At 69.2% G+C, this 18,271-nt stretch overlaps 3 protein-coding genes across 4 annotated transcripts; 2 read left to right on the plus strand and 1 right to left on the minus strand.

Annotated features, from left to right (window-relative positions):
• The first annotated feature begins 298 nt into the window (after positions 1–298).
• Positions 299–2,877, plus strand: RND1 (Rho family GTPase 1). Its single transcript, XM_075049909.1, has 5 exons — positions 299–465; positions 557–644; positions 1,852–1,961; positions 2,075–2,209; positions 2,292–2,877. The coding sequence occupies exons 1-5, from the start codon at positions 346–348 to the stop codon at positions 2,535–2,537; spliced, it is 699 nt and encodes a 232-aa protein (XP_074906010.1). The 5' UTR covers positions 299–345; the 3' UTR covers positions 2,538–2,877.
• A 681-nt stretch (positions 2,878–3,558) lies between these two features.
• DDX23 (DEAD-box helicase 23) lies at positions 3,559–9,051 on the plus strand. 2 transcript variants are annotated; one of them, XM_075049455.1, is made up of 17 exons: positions 3,559–3,625; positions 4,210–4,427; positions 4,563–4,661; positions 4,830–4,926; positions 5,040–5,105; positions 5,262–5,400; positions 5,522–5,655; positions 5,736–5,848; positions 5,939–6,082; positions 6,275–6,500; positions 6,652–6,797; positions 6,893–7,070; positions 7,162–7,404; positions 7,575–7,726; positions 7,895–8,003; positions 8,153–8,327; positions 8,431–9,051. In XM_075049455.1, exons 2-17 carry the CDS (start codon positions 4,210–4,212, stop codon positions 8,652–8,654), a joined length of 2,463 nt encoding a protein of 820 aa, XP_074905556.1. In that variant the 5' UTR covers positions 3,559–3,625; the 3' UTR covers positions 8,655–9,051. The 2 variants fall into 2 exon arrangements, with proteins under 2 accessions (XP_074905556.1, XP_074905557.1); XM_075049456.1 differs by having other exon boundaries at positions 5,525–5,655.
• Positions 9,052–9,176: 125 nt separating this feature from the next.
• CACNB3 (calcium voltage-gated channel auxiliary subunit beta 3) lies at positions 9,177–12,649 on the minus strand. Its single transcript, XM_075049457.1, has 11 exons — positions 12,531–12,649; positions 12,326–12,441; positions 12,188–12,252; positions 12,063–12,082; positions 11,740–11,820; positions 11,456–11,514; positions 11,254–11,363; positions 11,015–11,166; positions 10,835–10,930; positions 10,603–10,752; positions 9,177–10,491 (listed from the first exon to the last, which is right to left on the minus strand). Exons 2-11 carry the CDS (start codon positions 12,352–12,354, stop codon positions 10,201–10,203), a joined length of 1,053 nt encoding a protein of 350 aa, XP_074905558.1. The 5' UTR covers positions 12,355–12,441; positions 12,531–12,649; the 3' UTR covers positions 9,177–10,200.
• Positions 12,650–18,271: the final 5,622 nt, after the last annotated feature.

Here is an 18,271-nt window from a genome sequence, read left to right on the forward strand (position 1 = left end):
CCCCCCAGTACCCCCGGCCCAGCGGCCGGCGTCCTACCGGTCTCCTAGCAACCACCACTTCCGGTTGGGACGGGAGCAGGGTCCCACTTCCGTCTGTAGGCAGACAGACGCCCCCTGGCCTGGAGGAGCGGCCTCGCAACCGAAAAGGCGGGCCCCGGCGGGTCCCCGCCTCTCCGCCATTGGCCGGCGTATAGGGAGCCGCCGCGGCGATTGGCGGGTGGGCGCCGCCGTGGGCGGGGCTCGGCGTTGGCGGGGTATATAAGGACGCTGCGGCGGCGGGGCGCAGGGCTGGCGGGCGGGCGGGCGGCAGCAGGGGAGTGCGCGCTCTGCGCCTCCGCCGCCGCCATGCGGGAGCGGAGGCCGGTACCGGCCGCACCGGCCCGCTGCAAGCTGGTGCTGGTGGGCGACGTGCAGTGCGGCAAGACGGCCATGCTGCAGGTGTTGGCCAAGGATTGCTACCCCGAGGTGAGCTGGAGCACGGGACGGAGTTACCGGGAACCGGTCAGCGGGAACCGGTCAGCGGGACCGGGAGCTGACGTTCTCGGTGCCGTTGCAGACGTACGTGCCCACCGTGTTTGAGAACTACACGGCGTGTCTGGTCAGCGAGGAGCAGCGGGTGGAGCTGAGCCTCTGGGACACCTCCGGTACCGGGGGCGGGGGGGGGAAGGTGTATGCACAAGGGTGGGGGGGGTCCCTCCGGTACCGGGGGGTGCAGCGGGGCGAGGGCAGCCCTGGTCCCAGTGGGGGGTGATGGGGAGATTTGCTGGGGGAAGGTGGTTTGGGGTTTTGGGGGGGTGGGGGGGTAGCAGGCCTGGGGTTTGGGGGGGCTGCAGTGCAGGGAGCCCTGCAATGGGGCACGTTGGGGTCCCTGCAGTGTGGGGGGGTGGCTTGTTGGCCGCAGTGGGGACATCTTGGGGGGGGGGGGGGCTGGTTCAGGGTGTGGGGATGGATCCCTGGGCCTGGGGGGGACACAGGGGGGCCTGGCTGCCTGGGAGTCCCTGGGGACTGGCCCTGCGGCGGCAGGGGGGGACACAGACACAGGCGGGGGGACACACACACAGGGCTGAGCCTCTTCCTGGAGGGGCACCCTGCACCCATGTGAGCCCCCCCAGATGTAGGGTATGGGGTGCTGGGGCCCCTATGCCCTCCCTATGGGGCTGCCTGTGAATGGGGAGGGGGGGGTAATCGGGTATCCTGGTATTGCCACCCTCGAAGTGGGGGGGGGGGGGGCCGGGGTAGCCCTGCCCTGGTGCTGCAGTGTCCCCCCCCATCAGAGGGGGGGTCCCCGCCACCCGCGGTCCCCGCGTTGCTATGGCAATGCGCTGGCGCAGCCTCTTTGCTATTCCGCGCACGGAGCGTCTGGGCTGCAAAACCCCTCTGAGGCCCTTTGGGGTCGGGGGCGGTGATGGGGGGGGCACCCCAGCCACCCCCACACCCAGAGAGGCACCCCACTACCCTCACACCCCCATGCACCATCTCTCCCCACAGTCCCTAGTGCAGTGCTGGTGGCCCCGGCTCCCCAGGGACCCTGTGAGGGTGGCAGCCCCCCCCCGTGTCCCAGCTGCCCCCCTGACACCCCTGCCCACTGGTGGGGCTCCCCAACATGGCGGGGGCGGCTGTTATATAAACACCGCGGGATCCATTTCCCGCTGCTTCGTTAGGGGCGATGGCGATGTTAACGGGTTGCGGGGAGCGGAGGTGGCATTTTGGGGGGGGGTGGGGGGGGCTCTAGAGCTCTGTGCCCCCCGCTCCAGGCAGGAAGGGGGCTGTGTCCCTTTGCAAGCACTTCCTGACCGGGGGCCTGGGTCCCTTGGGGGGGGTGCTGTGCAATGACACCCCCTTTTCTCCCAGGCTCTCCCTACTATGACAACGTGCGTCCCCTTTGCTACAGCGACTCGGACGCTGTCCTGCTCTGCTTCGACATCAGCCGCCCCGAGACCCTGGACAGTGCGTCCAAGAAGGTGAGGGGTGGGGGAAGCCCCTCTGTGGGTGGGGGGAGAACGGTTTGGGGTTCCCCCCACAGTGATGGCATCTCCATGCCCCATCCCCCCCCCCCCCCCCCCCAACCCTGCAGTGGAAGACAGAGATCCTGGACTATTGCCCTAACACGCGGGTGCTGCTCATCGGCTGCAAGACAGACCTACGGACAGACCTGAGCACCCTGATGGAGCTCTCCCACCAGAAGCAGGCACCCATCTCCTATGAGCAGGTTGGGTTGGGGGGGGGGGTCCTATGGGGTGGGGGGGGGGGTTTGGGGTGTTGCACCGGCCTCACGAAGGGTTGGGTTGCAGGGCTGTGCGGCGGCCAGGCAGCTGGGAGCCGAGAGCTACCTGGAGTGCTCGGCCTTCACCTCGGAGAAGAGCGTCCACAGCATCTTCCGGACTGTGTCCGGCATCTGCCTCAGTAAAGCCCCCCTGCAGCCCCCTAAAAGCCCCCCCCGCAGCCTCTCCAAGCGACTCCTGCATCTGCCCAGCCGCTCCGAGCTCATCTCTTCCACCTTCAAGAAGGAAAAAGCAAAAAGCTGCTCCGTCATGTGAAGGGGGGACATGAATGCTTTTCCCCCCGCCTCAAAGCCCCTTGGCTCCCCTGAGTCCTCAGGATGGGGTGGGGTGGGGGGGCTGGACAGGGCCCTGGAGTCCTGTCCCCCCCCAAGGAGGATGGGGTGCCTGCTACCCTCCCATCACACCGCCTCTCCTGCCAGCCCCCATCTTGGGGGGCAGCCCCCATGGAGCTGCCATAGGTGGGGGTTGAGGGGGGGGGGGGGGCCCAGGAAGGGTTGCTGCCCAACCCTGGGTGTGGGGGGGGGGCTTATCCATGGACTCATCCTGTTTCGTCACACCCCCCCCCCACCCCACCCCATCCCTCATCTGCTGCTTGGCCCTAGGGACCCTCGTGGGGAGGGGGGTGCCAGGGCGGGGGGTGGGGGGGTGTTGTTTTATGGACTGTCTGGGGGGGGGTGGGGGGTGTCTCTGTTCCATGGTCAGTGTTATTAAAAAGCTTATTTATTATCAGAAATATAACACTCACCCACGTGCAGCGGGTGCCTGGTCCTGTGTTTGGGGGGGGGTGTTGGGTGTTATTGGGGTTCACCCTGGGGTGGGGTCCCTTCTGCGTCACCGGTGCCAGCGGGGAAGGGTGACAGCGACACTGACGTGCGCCTGTGCCGTCACCCACGGGTGGTGATGCAGAGGCCAAAGTCCCTGGGGTGTGGGGTGCTGTTGGGTACCTTCCCTGGGCACCCCATAAGCCCCCCCCCCCCTTTTCTGCTCCCCCAGCCTTCCCTGGCTCTGCCTGGACCCCCCCCCCCCCCCCAACTTGGGAACAGGGGCTGTCAATGGGGCTGGGGGGTGTGTGGGGGTCTCGCACGACGCCGTGGGGGACGTGGGGATATGAGGAGGGGGGGGAAAAATCCTGCGTGGGGCTGGGGGGGTGTCATTGCGGAGGTTTGGGGGTTCACGGGGTCAGGGGCGCTGCGCGGCGGAGGGATCCGCGGGCCGCGGGGGTTGCTGGGAATTGTAGTTCCGGCGCGGAGGGGGACGAGGCCTCGCTTTCCCGGCGTGCCCCGCGGCGCCCGGCGGACATGGCGGCGGGGCGGTGCTGAGGCCTGGGCCTGCGGGCGGCGGCGGTGAGAGCGGGCCTGGGCTTGGGGCGGGTCCGGGGGTGTCGGGCTCCTACGGCCGCTGGGTTCTCCCGCAGGAAGGCACCGGGGACCCCCGTGGGTCCGAGGGGCTGGAGGATCCCGCTACCGCGTCACCGGGCTGCACCCGGGCACCCGGGGCAGGGCCTGGATTCCCGGTCCTCCGGGTCCTCCAGCCTTACCCGCTTCCACCTGGGTCTCCCAGCACTCCACGGATCCCCCTGCGCCCCCCCGCGCGTCCCTCTGAGCCCCCCCGCTCCCTCCCGGGTTCCCCCAGCCCTCCCCGGGTCCCCCTGAGCCCTCCCCTGCACCCTCCCGGGGTCCCCCAGCCCTCCCCGCTCCCTCCCCACCAGGTCTCCTGCATCACCACCCCCGGGTCCCCCAGCCCTCCCCGGGTTCCCCTCTGCCCCCCCCGGGGTCCCGCAGCCCTCCCCGCTCCCTCCCGGGGTCCCCAGCCCTTCCCAATCCCTCTCCAGGTCTCTTGCTCCCCCCGCCCTGGGTCCCCTAGCCCTCCCAACTCCCTCCCGGGGTCCTCCCCTGTTCCCTGCTCTGCCTGATCCTCTTCCCCGCAGATGGCTGGAGAACTGGCAGACAAGAAGGACCGGGACGCATCCCCTGCCAAGGAGGAGAGGAAGCGGTCCCGCTCCCCAGACAGGGACCGGGATCGTGACCGGGATCGCGACCGGGACCGCAAGAGTTCCCCCTCCAAGGACAGGAAGCGGCACCGGTCCCGGGACAGGAGACGAGGCAGCCGTTCACGGTCCCGCTCCCGGTCCAAGTCGACAGAGAGGTGAGGGGTGTTACAGGGGACTCCCCATCTTTTTAGGGAAAAGTGCTCTCACTCTTGTCTGTCCATAATGGCCCTACAAAGGGATGGGTGCGAGTGGATGGCCTGGGGCCATGCTGTCACTGCCCCCTTCTGCAGGGATCGCCGGCACAAAGAGCGTGACCGGGACCGGACCAAGAAGGACCGGGACCGGGAGAAGGATGGGCACCGGCGGGACAAGGACAGGAAGCGGTCGAGGTGAGTCCCCTCTCTTTTTGGGGTGTTCCTGCTCTCCCATAAGCACCCCAGGGCTGTTCTCTGTAAGAAGTGTTGTCCTGGGTAACAGCAGGATTCCCTCGGTTGGTGGGGACGGGGTGACCCTGAGGCTGCGTTCAGTGCCTGATTCCGCTTTGTTTTGCTGGGAAGCTTGTCCCCGAGCAGGGGCAAGGATTCAAAGTCCCGGAAGGAGAGGGACTCACGGAAAGCAGAGGAGGAGGAGGAGAATGCCCTGAAAAAGGAGAAGGTGAGGAGGGGGCAGAGGGGGCTTGGCTGGGAACAGCTCCCTGGGGGGGATCACTCTGGTGAGGCAAAAGGTCTCCGTTGGGGACTGCTAACAGTCCAACCCCACATTTGCAGGCCCAGCCCCTGTCCTTGGAGGAGCTGCTGGCTAAGAAGAAGGCTGAAGAGGAGGCAGAAGCCAAGGTAGGAGCAGAAGCCTTCTGTCTGTGTTGGGGCTCTCCCATACCACGCGTGCAGTACGGGATGGATGTTTGAGGGGGCAGTCCTGTCCTGTGGCAGCCCCAGCAGCGAGGGGGTCGCGGCCAGGCCCGGTGTGAGCCTTCTCCTCTTCTGTCCCAGCCCAAGTTCCTGTCCAAGGCGGAGCGGGAGGCCGAGGCTTTGCGGCGGCGGCAGCAAGAGGTGGAGGAGCGACAGCGGCTGCTGGAGGAGGAAAGAAAGAAGAGGAAGCAGTTCCAGGAGATGGGGAGGAAGATGCTGGGTAAGGTGTTGTCCCCACCCGTGGTCTGCCTGGCTGTGAGGTGCTGGGGCAGGACCCCTGGAGGGCCCCCAGCCCTGGAAGGGGTGTTGCTTGGCTCTGAGATCCTTCCCCTGCTCCCCAGAAGACCCTCAGGAGCGTGAGCGTAGGGAGCGCCGTGAGCGCATGGAGCGGGAGACCAACGGCACAGAGGATGAGGAGGGCAGGCAGAAGATCCGGGAGGAGAAAGACAAGAGCAAAGAGCTCCACGCCATCAAGGTAGCGCTGGGGGCCAGGCTAGTGTGGTGAGGGGCTAGGGGGCCAGGGTTCGTTCCCCACTGATCTTCCCCCGCCCACAGGAACGTTACCTAGGAGGAGTGAAGAAGCGGAGACGCACGCGGCACCTGAATGACCGCAAGTTCGTCTTTGAGTGGGATGCGTCAGAAGACACATCCATTGATTACAACCCCCTGTGAGTGATGGGGTGCACCTGGGGCTGGGGGTGCCCCTGGGGGTGCAGGGCAGCCCCAGCCCTACCCTTGACGCTCCCGTCCCACTCTAGGTACAAGGAGCGGCACCAAGTGCAGCTGCTGGGCCGGGGCTTTATCGCGGGGATCGATCTGAAGCAGCAGAAACGGGAACAGTCGCGCTTCTACGGCGACCTGATGGAGAAGAGGCGGACGCTGGAGGAGAAGGAGCAGGAGGAGTAAGCGTGCTTGGGGGGAGCTGAGAGGGTGCCGAGGGGTGCCCAGGGTATTGATCGGCTCTGCTTGGCCGGGATGCAGAGCTTGGGGGGTGGCTTTGGGCTGCAGCCTGTCCTTCGGATGGGTGGCAGGATGATTCCAGCTTCCCCAGAGGCACAGGGTGAGCCCTGTCCCCCTCCTTGCCCCCCACCCAGGGCCCGGCTGCGGAAGCTGCGGAAGAAGGAGGCCAAGCAGCGCTGGGATGACCGGCACTGGTCCCAGAAGAAGCTGGACGAGATGACAGACAGGGACTGGCGCATCTTCCGTGAGGACTACAGCATCACCACCAAGGGGGGCAAGATCCCCAACCCTATCCGCTCTTGGAAGGACTCTTCCCTGCCCCCCCACATTCTGGAGGTCATCGACAAGTGTGGCTACAAGGTAGGCACGGGGAGGGGGGCTGCTGCCAGCAGACTCTGACAGCCCTGTGGAGAGCTGGAGGCAGGGGAAAAGGGTTGGTTTTTTGGGGTCAGGTGTTTGGGGGGGCGAGGAGGGGAAGTTCTGCTCCCAAACCTGCCTCTCCCCTCCGCAGGAGCCCACCCCCATCCAGCGCCAGGCGATCCCCATCGGCCTGCAGAACCGTGACATCATCGGCGTGGCCGAAACCGGCAGTGGCAAAACCGCGGCTTTCCTCATCCCTTTGCTGGTGTGGATCACCACCCTGCCCAAGATCGATCGGTAGGTGGGATGGGGCAGGGCAGCAGGATGACGCTGCGGTGGTGGGGGGGACCATGGCACCGTGGGTGACGTGGTTGTGCCTTGCCACACCGCAGGATTGAGGAGTCGGACCAGGGTCCCTACGCCATCATCCTGGCACCCACGCGAGAGCTGGCCCAGCAGATTGAGGAGGAAACTATCAAGTTTGGGAAGCCTCTGGGCATCCGCACGGTGGCCGTGATTGGAGGCATCTCCCGTGAGGACCAAGGCTTCCGCCTTCGCATGGGCTGTGAGGTGAGTATTAGTCCCTGGGGAGGGCAGTAAGGGGATCTGGGGGGAGCAGTTTAGCCCCAGGCTGTGGACAACAACTCTTCTGATGTCCTAGATCGTCATCGCTACACCAGGACGTCTCATTGACGTGCTAGAGAACCGGTACCTGGTGTTGAGCCGCTGCACTTATGTGGTGCTGGACGAGGCAGATCGCATGATTGACATGGGTTTTGAGCCTGACGTGCAGAAGATCCTGGAGCACATGCCTGTCACCAACCAAAAACCCGACACCGATGAGGCCGAGGACCCCGAGAAGATGTTGGCTAACTTTGAGTCAGGGAAGCACAAGTACAGACAGGTGGGTGCAGGCGGGAGACCCAGGGTGGTGGTGTGGGTGCTTCCACGGGGCTGAGCACAGTCCACAGGCTGGAGAGGGGATGACCTGGGGCTTTGGAGAACAAGCCAAGGGAGCGGCAGCCATGTTCCTGCCCCACAGGGGACATCGCTTACTGTCCTGTTTTCTTGCAGACCGTCATGTTCACGGCCACCATGCCACCAGCAGTGGAGCGTCTGGCCCGCAGCTACCTCCGTCGTCCGGCCGTGGTCTACATCGGCTCTGCCGGCAAACCTCACGAGCGGGTGGAGCAGAAGGTCTTCCTCATGTCAGAGTCAGAGAAGAGGTGTGGAGGGGGCCGCTGGGGTGGGGTGGAATGGGGAGGCTGAGTCTTGGGGGATGTTCTGGGGCTTTTGAGGGTGAGGGAGCTCTGGGAGGGGGACTCTGGAGAACAGAGGGGCTCCTGTGGTGCACCTCAACCTCCCGTTGCCCAACTGTCCTCCTCCCCCCACAGGAAGAAGCTGTTAGCCATCCTGGAGCAGGGCTTCGACCCACCCATCATCATCTTCGTCAACCAGAAGAAGGGCTGCGACGTGCTGGCAAAGTCCCTGGAGAAGATGGGGGTGAGTCTGGGCTGGGTTGGAGCCCCTCAACTTTGGCTGTGGTGGGTGGGGATTGTCCCAAGCCCCTGCACCCACATCCCTACGTGGGGACCCTGCAACACAGCTCTGGGTGCCGCTGGACCCCGGCTAACCCCCACTTTGTTCCGCAGTACAACGCCTGCACCCTGCACGGCGGCAAAGGCCAGGAGCAGCGTGAGTTTGCTCTCTCCAACCTGAAAGCCGGGGCCAAGGACATCCTGGTGGCCACCGACGTGGCTGGACGCGGTATCGACATCCATGACGTCTCCATGGTTGTCAATTACGACATGGCCAAGAACATCGAGGGTGAGTCGGGGCCCGTCCGGGGGTCTACGGGATGCGGCAGGGGCTGCCTGGCCTCAGCGCTGCCTGTGCCGAGGCCCTGCCTGACCCCGCTGCCCCCCTGCAGATTACATCCACCGCATCGGGCGGACAGGCCGAGCGGGGAAGAGCGGCGTAGCCATCACCTTCCTCACCAAGGAGGACTCCACCGTCTTCTACGACCTGAAGCAGGCCATCCTGGAGAGCCCGGTTTCCTCCTGCCCGCCCGAGCTGGCCAACCACCCCGATGCCCAGCACAAGCCTGGTACCATCCTCACCAAGAAGCGGCGGGAGGAAACCATCTTCGCCTGAGTCCCTGGGGCCGGTGTCCCCCTCTTGGTCACCCCTTTGGGGACGATGGGACCAACGGGGCTGGGGGCTGCCAGGACTTTTCTGGCCGCTCTTTTTGCAGACACCCAGACCCCTGTGCAGCCAGGACTGCCGACAGCAGAGTCTGGGGCTGGGACTGTCCCAAAACGTCCCCCCTGTTCTCCCAGTCCCCCTCCCTGCCTTCCCCACAGACCGGTGGAGCTGCCGGAGGCTGTTTGGGGACAGATTCCTCCCTGCCCACCTGCTACTGGGACCGGGCTGGTGCTGGGCTTCATGTGCTGGTTTTTAGGCAGTGCTGTCCCAGGAGCTGTGTTCACTTGATCCCTTTTTTAGCTGAAACTCCAGGCTGCAGGAATAAACCTGCAGCTGCGTTGCCGGACGTCGCCTCCTTGCCTTCTCCCTTCCTGCAGCGCCGCCAGCCCCTGGGTGCATTCTCCCAGCACCCTCCAGCACTCCCAGAGGTGCCAGGAGCTAGCAGTGTCCCTAAGGGGAGAGCCTTTGGGTGCTAGCACCCACCAGCACGGTTCCCCCCTCTCCCAGCCCAGCGTCCCTGTGTGCCGTAGTGTCCCCTGTCCCCCCCCTCGCCAGAGACACAGACACGGGCGCCTCCGAGCACTCTTGTGTTTCTGAAACCGGTTACAGGGAAATCAGTGCTTTCTACAAAAGAAATTATAACAAATCTGTGGCCCCCACCCGTCCCCCACCCCTGCCGGCTCAGGCCGGCTCCCTGCAAAGGGCCCCGGGGGGGGGGCTCAGCCCAGCGCCAGGACCCTCTGCCGAGCAGCCCCCAGCCAAGGGCAGCGGGTGCCATATTTACAGGACTGTGCGGTGACGTGCGGTGACGGCTACGCAGGGAGGGGGGCGATGGGGATGGGACAGCGAATGCAGGCGTGGAGCGGCGTTCCCCCCCCCCATGCAGGGTCCGGCCGCCCCTCTCTGTCCCCCGTTCCCCCGGGGAGGAAGCGGTTTGGCTGCGGTGACCGGGGCAGGGAGAAATCGGTGCAGAGCAAAGCGACTGGTGTGGCCCCCTCCTCCTGGGGGTCCCATGCAGGGGCAGGGGAGGGGGCAGGTCAAGCCCTGGGGGGGGAGCAGGCACCTTCCCCTTCTTCCTCGGGTCTGCGCGGGATGGGGGACACTGCTAAAACTGTCTCCCCCTCTCCCCGTTACCTGGCCCACAGGTCTTTTCAGGGGGAGGCACCCTCTGTTTATGACAGCTGCCCTGCGGGGAATGAGACAGCCTGCGATGCGGGGGCCAGGCGGGGAAACTGAGGCAGGGAGAAGGCGTGTGGCTGCCCCCAGGTCCCCAGGAGCTGGGGTGGGGTCCTGGGGCATCCTGGCTGCCAGCCCCCCCTGTGCTTATGGCTGAAGACGTGCCCGGGGGGCCGGGCGCGAGGAAGCTGCCGGTGCGGAGGAGTTCCCCAAGAGAGGGAGATTGTCTGAGCACCCCCAGCACGGGGCTGGGGCGAGGCGGGGAGCGCCTGGGGTGGGGGGACCGGTTCCCAGCCGTGTCCCCCCCCCCTCCCCACCCCTAATAGCTGTCCTTGGCCCAGGGCCGGCTGCGCTGCCAGTTCCTGTCGTGGTTGCGCTCGGTTTGGCGATCCGGCGCGCCGGGGCCCTGCAGCCCGCTGTTGTGGTGCCGGTGGGGCTGATAGAGGTCGGGGTAGGGGTCCGCGTATTCCTCCTCTTCCAGATGCCTGGAGCTGCGCTGGGATGCAGCCCCCCAGGGCTGGGGCGAGGTCTCCCCTGCCTCATCCGATGGCATCAAGCTGTCGTGCTCCAGCGGCGAGTGCTCCCCCCGCTCCCCCAGCAGCTGCTGGCTCTGCGGGCAGGGATGGGACTTTGGGGACGGCGTCGGGGGGGCTGCGCCCCAGACCGTGTACCCCTGTGCTGGCTGCCCACAGGGAGCGGGGAGGGGGGCTCTGGGGGGTACCTGCAGGCCCGGGAGGCCAGTGGGCGAGGGGACGGCGTGGGGGGCATGCGGCGGGTGGTGTGTGGCGCGCCAGTACACTTCCAGGTACTCGGCTAGGTGCTCGCAGGCGTCCTCCAGCTGGTTCTCATCCAGGATCACGTCGAAGAGCTCCTGGGGGGACAGGCGAGAGGGGTCAGGGTTGGCTTGGGGTCCCCCCCAGGCATTCCTAGGGTGGGGGGACCTGCCGGCTCACCGGGGGACACTGCACCAGCTTGTCGGCCGCCATCATCTGCACGTTGAGGTGCTTCACCTGGGACTTGCCCCGGGACTTGATGAGCCGCTGCAGGACCTGGGGAGGGGAGACAAGGGTGACGGCACCAAAGGGGGCAACCGGAGCCCCCCCCCCCGCCCCAGAACCACGGTCACCCCTCACCTTGGGCGAGGACACCTTGACGTAGACAATGATGGGTGCCAGAGAGGTCTTGGCCAGCTGGGCCGGGTGGTTGATGGTGTCGGCGTCCAGCACCACCAGCTGCAGGGACTTGGCCAGCTCGAAGATGCGCTCGATCTCGCTCTGCACCTCGGCTGGAGGGGGGACACGGGGGGGGACATGTCAGGCTGGGCTGGCCCCTGGGGGGTTCCCTGCACCCCAGGGCGAGCCTGGCCCCTTACCGATGCTGGAGCGGGTGGTGGAGCGCTCCAGGATGGCCTGCTTGCCCAGGTTGTTGAGGATGGAGCGCTTGGCCAGGGAGAGGTCAGCTGTGATGTGGGTGATGGAGATCCTGGGGGGGGGGCAGAGGGATGGCGGTGGGGACCTGGGTACCCCCCTGGGCCATGGGAGGGGAGGGAATCGGGGGGGGGGGGGGTGTCTCACCTGCCATCAAATCTGTGCTTGAGGAAGTCGAAGAGGGCTTTCTGCATCATGTCGGTGACCTGCCGGTGGGGCCGCCAGCCCGGTGAGCCCACGGCGGCAGATGGCACCGGCAGGGAGGTGGCAGCCGCCCGGCACCCTGCCAGCAGCCCTCAGCCCCGCCATCTGCCCATCATCGGCACAGGACGGGCAGGGAGGGGACGAGGGGCACAAGCCACCATGCTGGGGGCACAGTGACGTGTTGTGTCCCCCCCACACTGGCCTCCCACCCCGTAGCCCCCTCATACCTCGTATCCTTTCAGCGAGGGCCCCACCAGCACCACAGGCCGCATGGAGGGGACCACATCGTAGGGTGGGATGTGCTGTGTCTGCGGGGGGGGACACGACGGGGTGTTGTGTCAGCACCCTGTGCTCCCATCCCCAGGGAGGAAGGGGTCAATGAGGCTATTCCAGAGAACCCCACTATCCTGGACCCCCCTCAGCCCCATAACCAGGAGCGGCGGGGGGGGGGGGTGTCTGCTCCCACCCTCTCCATCCCAGAAGCAGTCCTGCCTGCAGCCCCCTCCCCATTTCCCCTGCCCCAGGGCACAGCCCTGCCCCTCGGACTCACCTGCTTCTGCTTCTGCTTGGCTTGGGAAGAGGAGAGAAGAGACAAAGATTGGTGACAGCAAAGGGGGGGGACCCCCCCCCCCCCAGGACACCCCCGGATCCTCCTGAGCCAGGACCTGCCCTTACCTAAAGAGGGGGGAGGCGATCGCCGGTTCCCGCTGTCGCCGAGGCCTGAGGCGTTGCCAGCTCTCCTGGGGGAAAAGGGGGGTGAGCGAGTGTTGGGGGGTCTGGGGGGGATTTGGGGAGGGGGTGTCCGGTCCCTACCTGGCTTTCTGCTCCTGCTTGAGCCTCATGGCTTCCAGGCGCTGGGGGCTGGGGATGAAGGCGATGTCCCCCCCCTCCTTCACTAGGCGCCCAATCCACCAGTCATTGCTGTATTTCTGGGTGAGGGCAGGGTAGGGGTGAGGCTGAGGGGGGGGGGTCCCTGGCCCTGTCCACTCCCCCCCCCGCCCCCAGCACCCCAACTCACCTCCTTGATGTGCAGGAAATCTTTGGCTTCAAAATTGATGGCGGCTCCCTGCACCGGGCACTCCTCGTCCAGCGCCCCGCAGTAGCTGACATTGGTGCGCACAGCGAAGGCGACCGGCTTGTGCTGGGAATGGAGGGTGATGGGGTGGGGGGACGGTGTCAGCACCCCCCGGGCCCTGCCAGCCAACCCCCCCCCCCACCCTGGAGGGGGTGGTCTCCCACGGCGGTACCTTGGCCCTCTCGAGCTGCTGCTGGGCTTGGCTCTCCACCTCGCGCCGGGCACCCTCACGGTCCTCGTCCAGGGACACGTCGGAGTCCAGGGACGGGCGGCTGGTGTAGGAGTCCGCCGAGCCCTGGGGGGACACGGCTGAGTGCCGGGGGGCTGTGGGGACCCCCGCAAAGAGGGCTCTCGCCCTGAGGCAATGTCCAGCCCAGGGAGGGGACACCGCTGACCCCCGGCCCACAGCCCTTTCTGGCTTTTGGGGTGGCCATGGTGGCATCAAGCTGGGTAAACATGGGTGGCATCACCCAGCACGGTTGCCTTGGGGTGCAGCCCCTGTGTCCTGGGGGGAGCCACGAGGGGAGACCCCCAAACCCCCGAGGAGGGCTGGGCTGGGGGCAGGATTCCCTGTCCCCCCGAGGATGTGGGCCTGCTGCTGCCGCCCCCCACCCTCGGGTGCCTGGCAGGTGCTCAGTGCGGCCCCCCCCGCGGCTCCCCCCACCCCGCCGGTAATTACCCATCGCCTGCTGCGCCCGGAACAGGCGCAGAAGCTGCGGTGAAATATTTATAGGTCCCTGGACGTGGCTGAGCCCCCCCCGGCCCCCCTCAAGGCCCCCCGGGCCCTGCTGGGCTGCTCTCAGCGTCGCTGCTCAGCACTGCCCCCCCCCCCCGCCCCGCACACGGAGCCCCCCACCCTGTACATCCCACCTCACTCACACTGGGGGGGGCCTGGGCCCCCCCACCCCAACGCAATATGGTTTCCCAGCTTGGCCCCCCCCAACATGGCCTCCCCAGCACGGCCCCCCCCCCCCCAGCATCGTCACTGCCCCCCTCCCGAGCATCTTCCCCCCCCACCAGCATCCCCAGCACGGCCCCCCCAGTACAGCATCTCCAGCGCTTTCCCCCCCCCCCCCCGCACGACCCCCCCATGCAGCCCCCGGCCCGGAGCATCAGCCCCCACAGGGTCCCCTGTCATGGGGGTCGGGATCCCCCCCCCCCCCGCCCCAGCCCGGTCCCGGTGGCACCTGCCGGTGGGGGGGGTGGGGGGGCCGAGACCGGCGGCGGCAGCGAAGAACAAAGGGCCGGGGGGTGGCACAGCCGCCCCCCCGCACCGGGGACGAACCCCCGCACCGGGCACAGCCAACAGCCCCCCCCCCCGGCCGCCCCCAGTGCGCAATCACCGCCCCCCCCCGCGGGGTGCAGCTTCCCCCCCCCCGCGACCGCAGGCCCCCGGGCACGGCTCCCCCCCCCCCCTCCCCTCCCGGTACCGGAGCCGGTACCTCGTTGAGCAGGAAGGTAGCGCTGGAGTCAGAAAACGACATAGACGGGGCGAGCCGAGCCGAGCCGCCCGCGCCCCCCCCCCGCCCGACTCCGGTACCGGCACCGGCTCCGGCTGCGGCTCGGGCTCCGGCTGGCCCTGCCCGCTCCGCCGCCGCCCCTCCCCGCCCCTCCCCGCCCCCGCCTCCCGCCGCCCCCCCCCCCCCCCCGGGGCTCACGGAGCCGCCCCCGCCGGCTCAGCTTGGGGGGGGGGGGGGGGAGGCTTTGGGGGTCGCGCTTCGCCTTTCCCGGGGCTAGCGGTGGGCTCCGGTCCCTCTCCGGTTGGACCCACGGGGCGGGGGGGGCTGCACTGGCAGCCGCGGGACCCGAGCGGTCCCGGTGTGATGTACCGGGACGGGGCACCGGAGCATCTCCCGGGGGAGCGGGGTGGGGGGGCAGTTTGCAAAGAGGGCAGCTCCCGGCGGGGACAGGGGGGGGGTCCCCGGGGCGGCGGCGGTGGAGGGGGGGTGCTGCCCTCCGCCAGCCCGCGGCCGGGGGTCCCGGGGGCGGCGGCGGCCGGGGGGGGGGGGGGTTTCCCCGCGGGTACCTCCATGCTCCGGTGCGGCGGCCCCCGTCCTGCCCCGAGCCGGTAGCAGCCCCGTCTGCAGGGCGAGCCCTGCGGCGGGGCCGGAGCCGCTCCCGCCCCCCCGCCGCGCCCCCCCCCCCCCCGCCCCCGAGGAGGGGGGCAGCGACGGGCCCCGGGGGACCGGCCCGGCCCGCCCCGTTACCGCGCAGCGGGACGGGCACCGGAGGGACAGGTCCGGGATGGCTCCGGTCCGGACCGGGGGCCGCGGGGCAGCGCTTGGTGGGGAGGGGGCTCAGGGTAGCGGTGGGATCGACCCCGGGTACCGGCACCGGGCACCGAGCACCGGGCACCGGCCCCGGTACCGGGCAGCGCGGCGGGGCCGGGCCGGGCCCTCTCCGAGGTGCTGAAGGGGCCGCGCTGGTTGCGGGACCGGGACGGGGGGTCCCCGGGGGTACCGGGGGGGTTACCGGGAGGGGCAGGTGCTACCCTAAGAGGGAAACGGGATGCTCGGGCCGTTCTGTGCCCCCCGGGGCCGTCCCTACCGGAACCCCCTGCCCTTCCCGGGGCCGCCCCGGTATCCGCTTCCCCGCCGGCGGCCGGACCTGGGGGGGCGCCGGTCAGGCCGGGGTGAACCGGAGCAGGCGGGTGGGGGGCGGCGGTTCGTGACACCCCCCCCCCCTCGGGCAGCGCAGGGAGACGGCCCGGTGCCGGCTGATGGACCGGGCGAGGCGGCACAGCGGACACCCCCCCCCCTCCCCAAAGCCCCGTTCCCCCTCCGCTGCCTCAGTTTCCCCGGGGCCGCCCGCCACCCCCCCACCCCCCCCCGCGCCGCAGTGCCGGTGCCCGGCGGCCGGCCCGGCCCTGACGCAGCACTCGCTATTTTTAGCCGCGGGGAGCGGCTGTTGCGATGCCACCGGCGCCCGGTGCCGGCGCCCAGCCCCGGTCCCCGGGGGAACGGCGGGGCGGGGACGGCCGCCCGGTTTTCCCCCCCCGGTGCGGGGGTTGGGACGGGAGAGCTCGGCCGCTCCCCGCCCCGGTCCGTGCCTTAATGCGGAGCCGCAGCGCCGCTGCCCCCGGGAACGAACCGCGGTGAGGGAGGGGGACCGGGGCTGGCGGGGCTGCCCCGCCCCGGTACCGGTGCCGGTGCCGGTGCCGGTGCCGGCCCGCTCACCTGCCTGCGAAGGATGCTGGAGGTGGTGTCGGACGAGGTGCTGCCGTCCGAGCGCTTGAAGCGGCTCTTGCGCTTCGGGAGCCTCCGGGGGCTCTGCGGGGGGGAGCGGCGGGGGCGGCCGGTGAGCACCGGGCGGCACCGGGCGGCGCGGCCCCGCCGTTACGCTGGCACCGGGCGGCCCCCAGCGCTGCGGGCAGAACCGAAACGGGCCGCACCGGGCCCGCGGCGGCCAGGAAGGCTCCGGTCCTCTCACCTGGAAGGAGCCGGGAGCGGCGGACTGTGCCGGGGCGGACATACCCGGCGGCACCCACCGGAGGCCCCGGGATCCCGGCGGGCCCGCCCCGCACCGGACCGCGGCGCTCCACCGGGAAGGGCCGCGTCGCCGCCGCCGCCACTGCCGCGCTCCGCATCACACGGGGCCGCCGGGGCGTCCCGGCCGTCCCCGCCCCCGCCTGCCCGCCCCCGCGCCCATCCCCGTGGCGTCCGGTCCGCGCCCCCGCAGCCGGGCAGCCACCGGGGGGGGGGCGACCGGGGATAGACCCTACCCGCAACCCGCGGTGCTGAAGGGACGGTCCGGGCGGCACCGGGAAAAAGGAGCCCCGGAGCCGTCACCTCCGTGCCCACGCGTGTTCGGGGGATGCGGGAGCCCCGAGCCCCGCCGTCCGCATCCCACCGGCACGGGTCCCGCGGCCGCCGTGGCCCCCCCCCCCCTCCCCTCGGGGGTATCTACCGCCCTCCCCCCGGGGGTATCTACCCCCCCACGGGAGAGTAACTACCCCCATATAACCCCGCGTGGGGCAGGCGGGGCCGCGGGGGGGGGCTCCGGGGGGGGCCGAAGGGGGAGGGCGAGCAGCCCACCCGCACACTCGCCCCACGCCCCGTGTGCCCGCCGTGCCCACGGGGGGCGGTCGGATCCTTCCCGGTGCCGCGGTGCTGCAGCATCACTGCACCTCCCGGTCCGGAGCGATGGGCGGGGGCTGCGGCGGCCCCGGGGAGAGGGGCGGCGGGGTGACCGGGATCCGTCCCGGGGAAGCCCGGCATGGGCAGGATCAGGCCCGGGGACCCCCGGGAGGGTCAAGGTCCGGCCCAAGGACCCAAGACATGGGCAGGATCGGGCCCAGGGAGGTTTAGCGTGGACAGGGCCTGGCCTAGAGAGCTCCTGCGTGGCCAAGGATTGTCCTGAGGAGTCCCAGTATGGGCAGGATCCGGCCCAGGGAGTCCCAGTATGGGCAGGATCCGGTCCGGGGACCCCCAGCATGGCCAGGATCCGGCTCAGGGAGCCCCAATATGGGCAGGATCTGGTCCGGGGAGTCCCAGTATTGGCCAAGATCCGGTCCAGGGACCCCCAGCAGGGTCAGGGTCTGACCCTGGGATCCCCAGCAGGGTCAGGATCCGGCCCAGAGGTCCCCAGCATGGCCAGGATCCATCCCAGAGAGCTCCAGGAGGGCCAGGATCTTGTCCGGGGAGTCCCAGTATGGCCAAGATCCAGCCCAGGGACCCCCAGCATGGGCAGGATCCGACCCAAGGACCCCCAGCATGGGCAGGATCCGACCCGGCGCAGGGAGAAGCACAGGCAGAACCTCAGCACCCATCCCCGTGGTGGTGGGTGCTGGTACCCAGTGAGGGTGTTCTGGGACACCCCACCCCGGGTGTCACCCGAGGTGCACCCTGGCCTGTCCCCCACGCCGGGCTCCGGTGCCACACACCGCCCCCCCACCCCCCCCCGCGCACCGCGCGGCGGGACTTCCGCGTGGGGCCACGGGGACACGGGCCCGGCGGCGGCTGCTAATTAATGATTAATCTGCGCTCCCCGGGGCCCAGCGCTGTTGCGGGGGGGCCGCGGGGCCCGGCGCCGCTGCTGCGGGGGGGGGGTGGTGTCTGTGGGCGGGGGGTGGCCAGGGCCTGAGCCACGAACACGCGTGGGGTACGGGCGTGGGGTGGGGGGGCCCCAGGAGGGGATCCCAGTGAGGAGGTGCCCTGCACCCACTCAGGCAAAGGGTGCTGATGGGGGTGTGGGTGCAAATGGGTGGGTGGGAGCGTGCAAGGGGCAGTGGGGTGTGCAAGGGGGTGTGTGCGTGCAAGGGGTGTGCGTGTGCATGGTGTGGGGGTGTGTGCGAGGGGGGGGTGTGCAAACCGTGTGTGTGCACGCGTGTGCGCAAGGGTGTGCGCACGCGTGTGCGTGTGTGCAAAACAAGTGTGTGTGTGTGTGCAAGGGGGTGGGTGGGTGCATGCGCGTGTGCATGCCGGGGGTGCTTAAGGGGTGTGTAGGTGTGTGCGCAAGGGGCTACGTGTGCATGTGTGCACCCACACACGCAAAGGGGCGTACGGGTGCGTGTGCAACAGGGCTGCACACGTGTGCAAGGGTGTGCGCGTGTGTCGGTGCAAGGGGTGGGGTGGGTGTGTGTGCAGGGTGGGTGTGCGGGGAGGGGGGGCACTGGGGTGGGGGTCTGCGGGGGTGCGTGTGCAAGGGACACGCTCGAAGGGGGTGTGTGCGCGTGCAGATCAGGG

Source organism: Buteo buteo, chromosome 17, assembly GCF_964188355.1.
Source record: "Buteo buteo chromosome 17, bButBut1.hap1.1, whole genome shotgun sequence".
Classification (NCBI taxonomy): domain Eukaryota; kingdom Metazoa; phylum Chordata; class Aves; order Accipitriformes; family Accipitridae; genus Buteo; species Buteo buteo.

Excerpts from the sequence above, each read along its gene's own strand:
- RND1 (XM_075049909.1), top strand. The coding sequence starts at position 346 with ATGCGGGAGCGGAGGCCGGTACCGGCCGCACCGGCCCGCTGCAAGCTG. Across the intron at positions 466-556 it reads CCAAGGATTGCTACCCCGAG|ACGTACGTGCCCACCGTGTT; the intron begins GTGAGCTGGAGC and ends GTGCCGTTGCAG. Across the intron at positions 1,962-2,074 it reads TGGACAGTGCGTCCAAGAAG|TGGAAGACAGAGATCCTGGA; the intron begins GTGAGGGGTGGG and ends CCAACCCTGCAG.
- DDX23 (XM_075049455.1), top strand. The coding sequence starts at position 4,210 with ATGGCTGGAGAACTGGCAGACAAGAAGGACCGGGACGCATCCCCTGCC. Across the intron at positions 4,428-4,562 it reads CGGTCCAAGTCGACAGAGAG|GGATCGCCGGCACAAAGAGC; the intron begins GTGAGGGGTGTT and ends CCCCTTCTGCAG. Across the intron at positions 7,405-7,574 it reads GGAAGCACAAGTACAGACAG|ACCGTCATGTTCACGGCCAC; the intron begins GTGGGTGCAGGC and ends GTTTTCTTGCAG.
- CACNB3 (XM_075049457.1), bottom strand. The coding sequence starts at position 12,354 with ATGAGGCTCAAGCAGGAGCAGAAAGCCAG. Across the intron at positions 11,515-11,739 it reads CCTCGCTGAAAGGATACGAG|GTCACCGACATGATGCAGAA; the intron begins GTATGAGGGGGC and ends CCCCACCGGCAG. Across the intron at positions 10,753-10,834 it reads AGCTGGTGCAGTGTCCCCCG|GAGCTCTTCGACGTGATCCT; the intron begins GTGAGCCGGCAG and ends CTGTCCCCCCAG.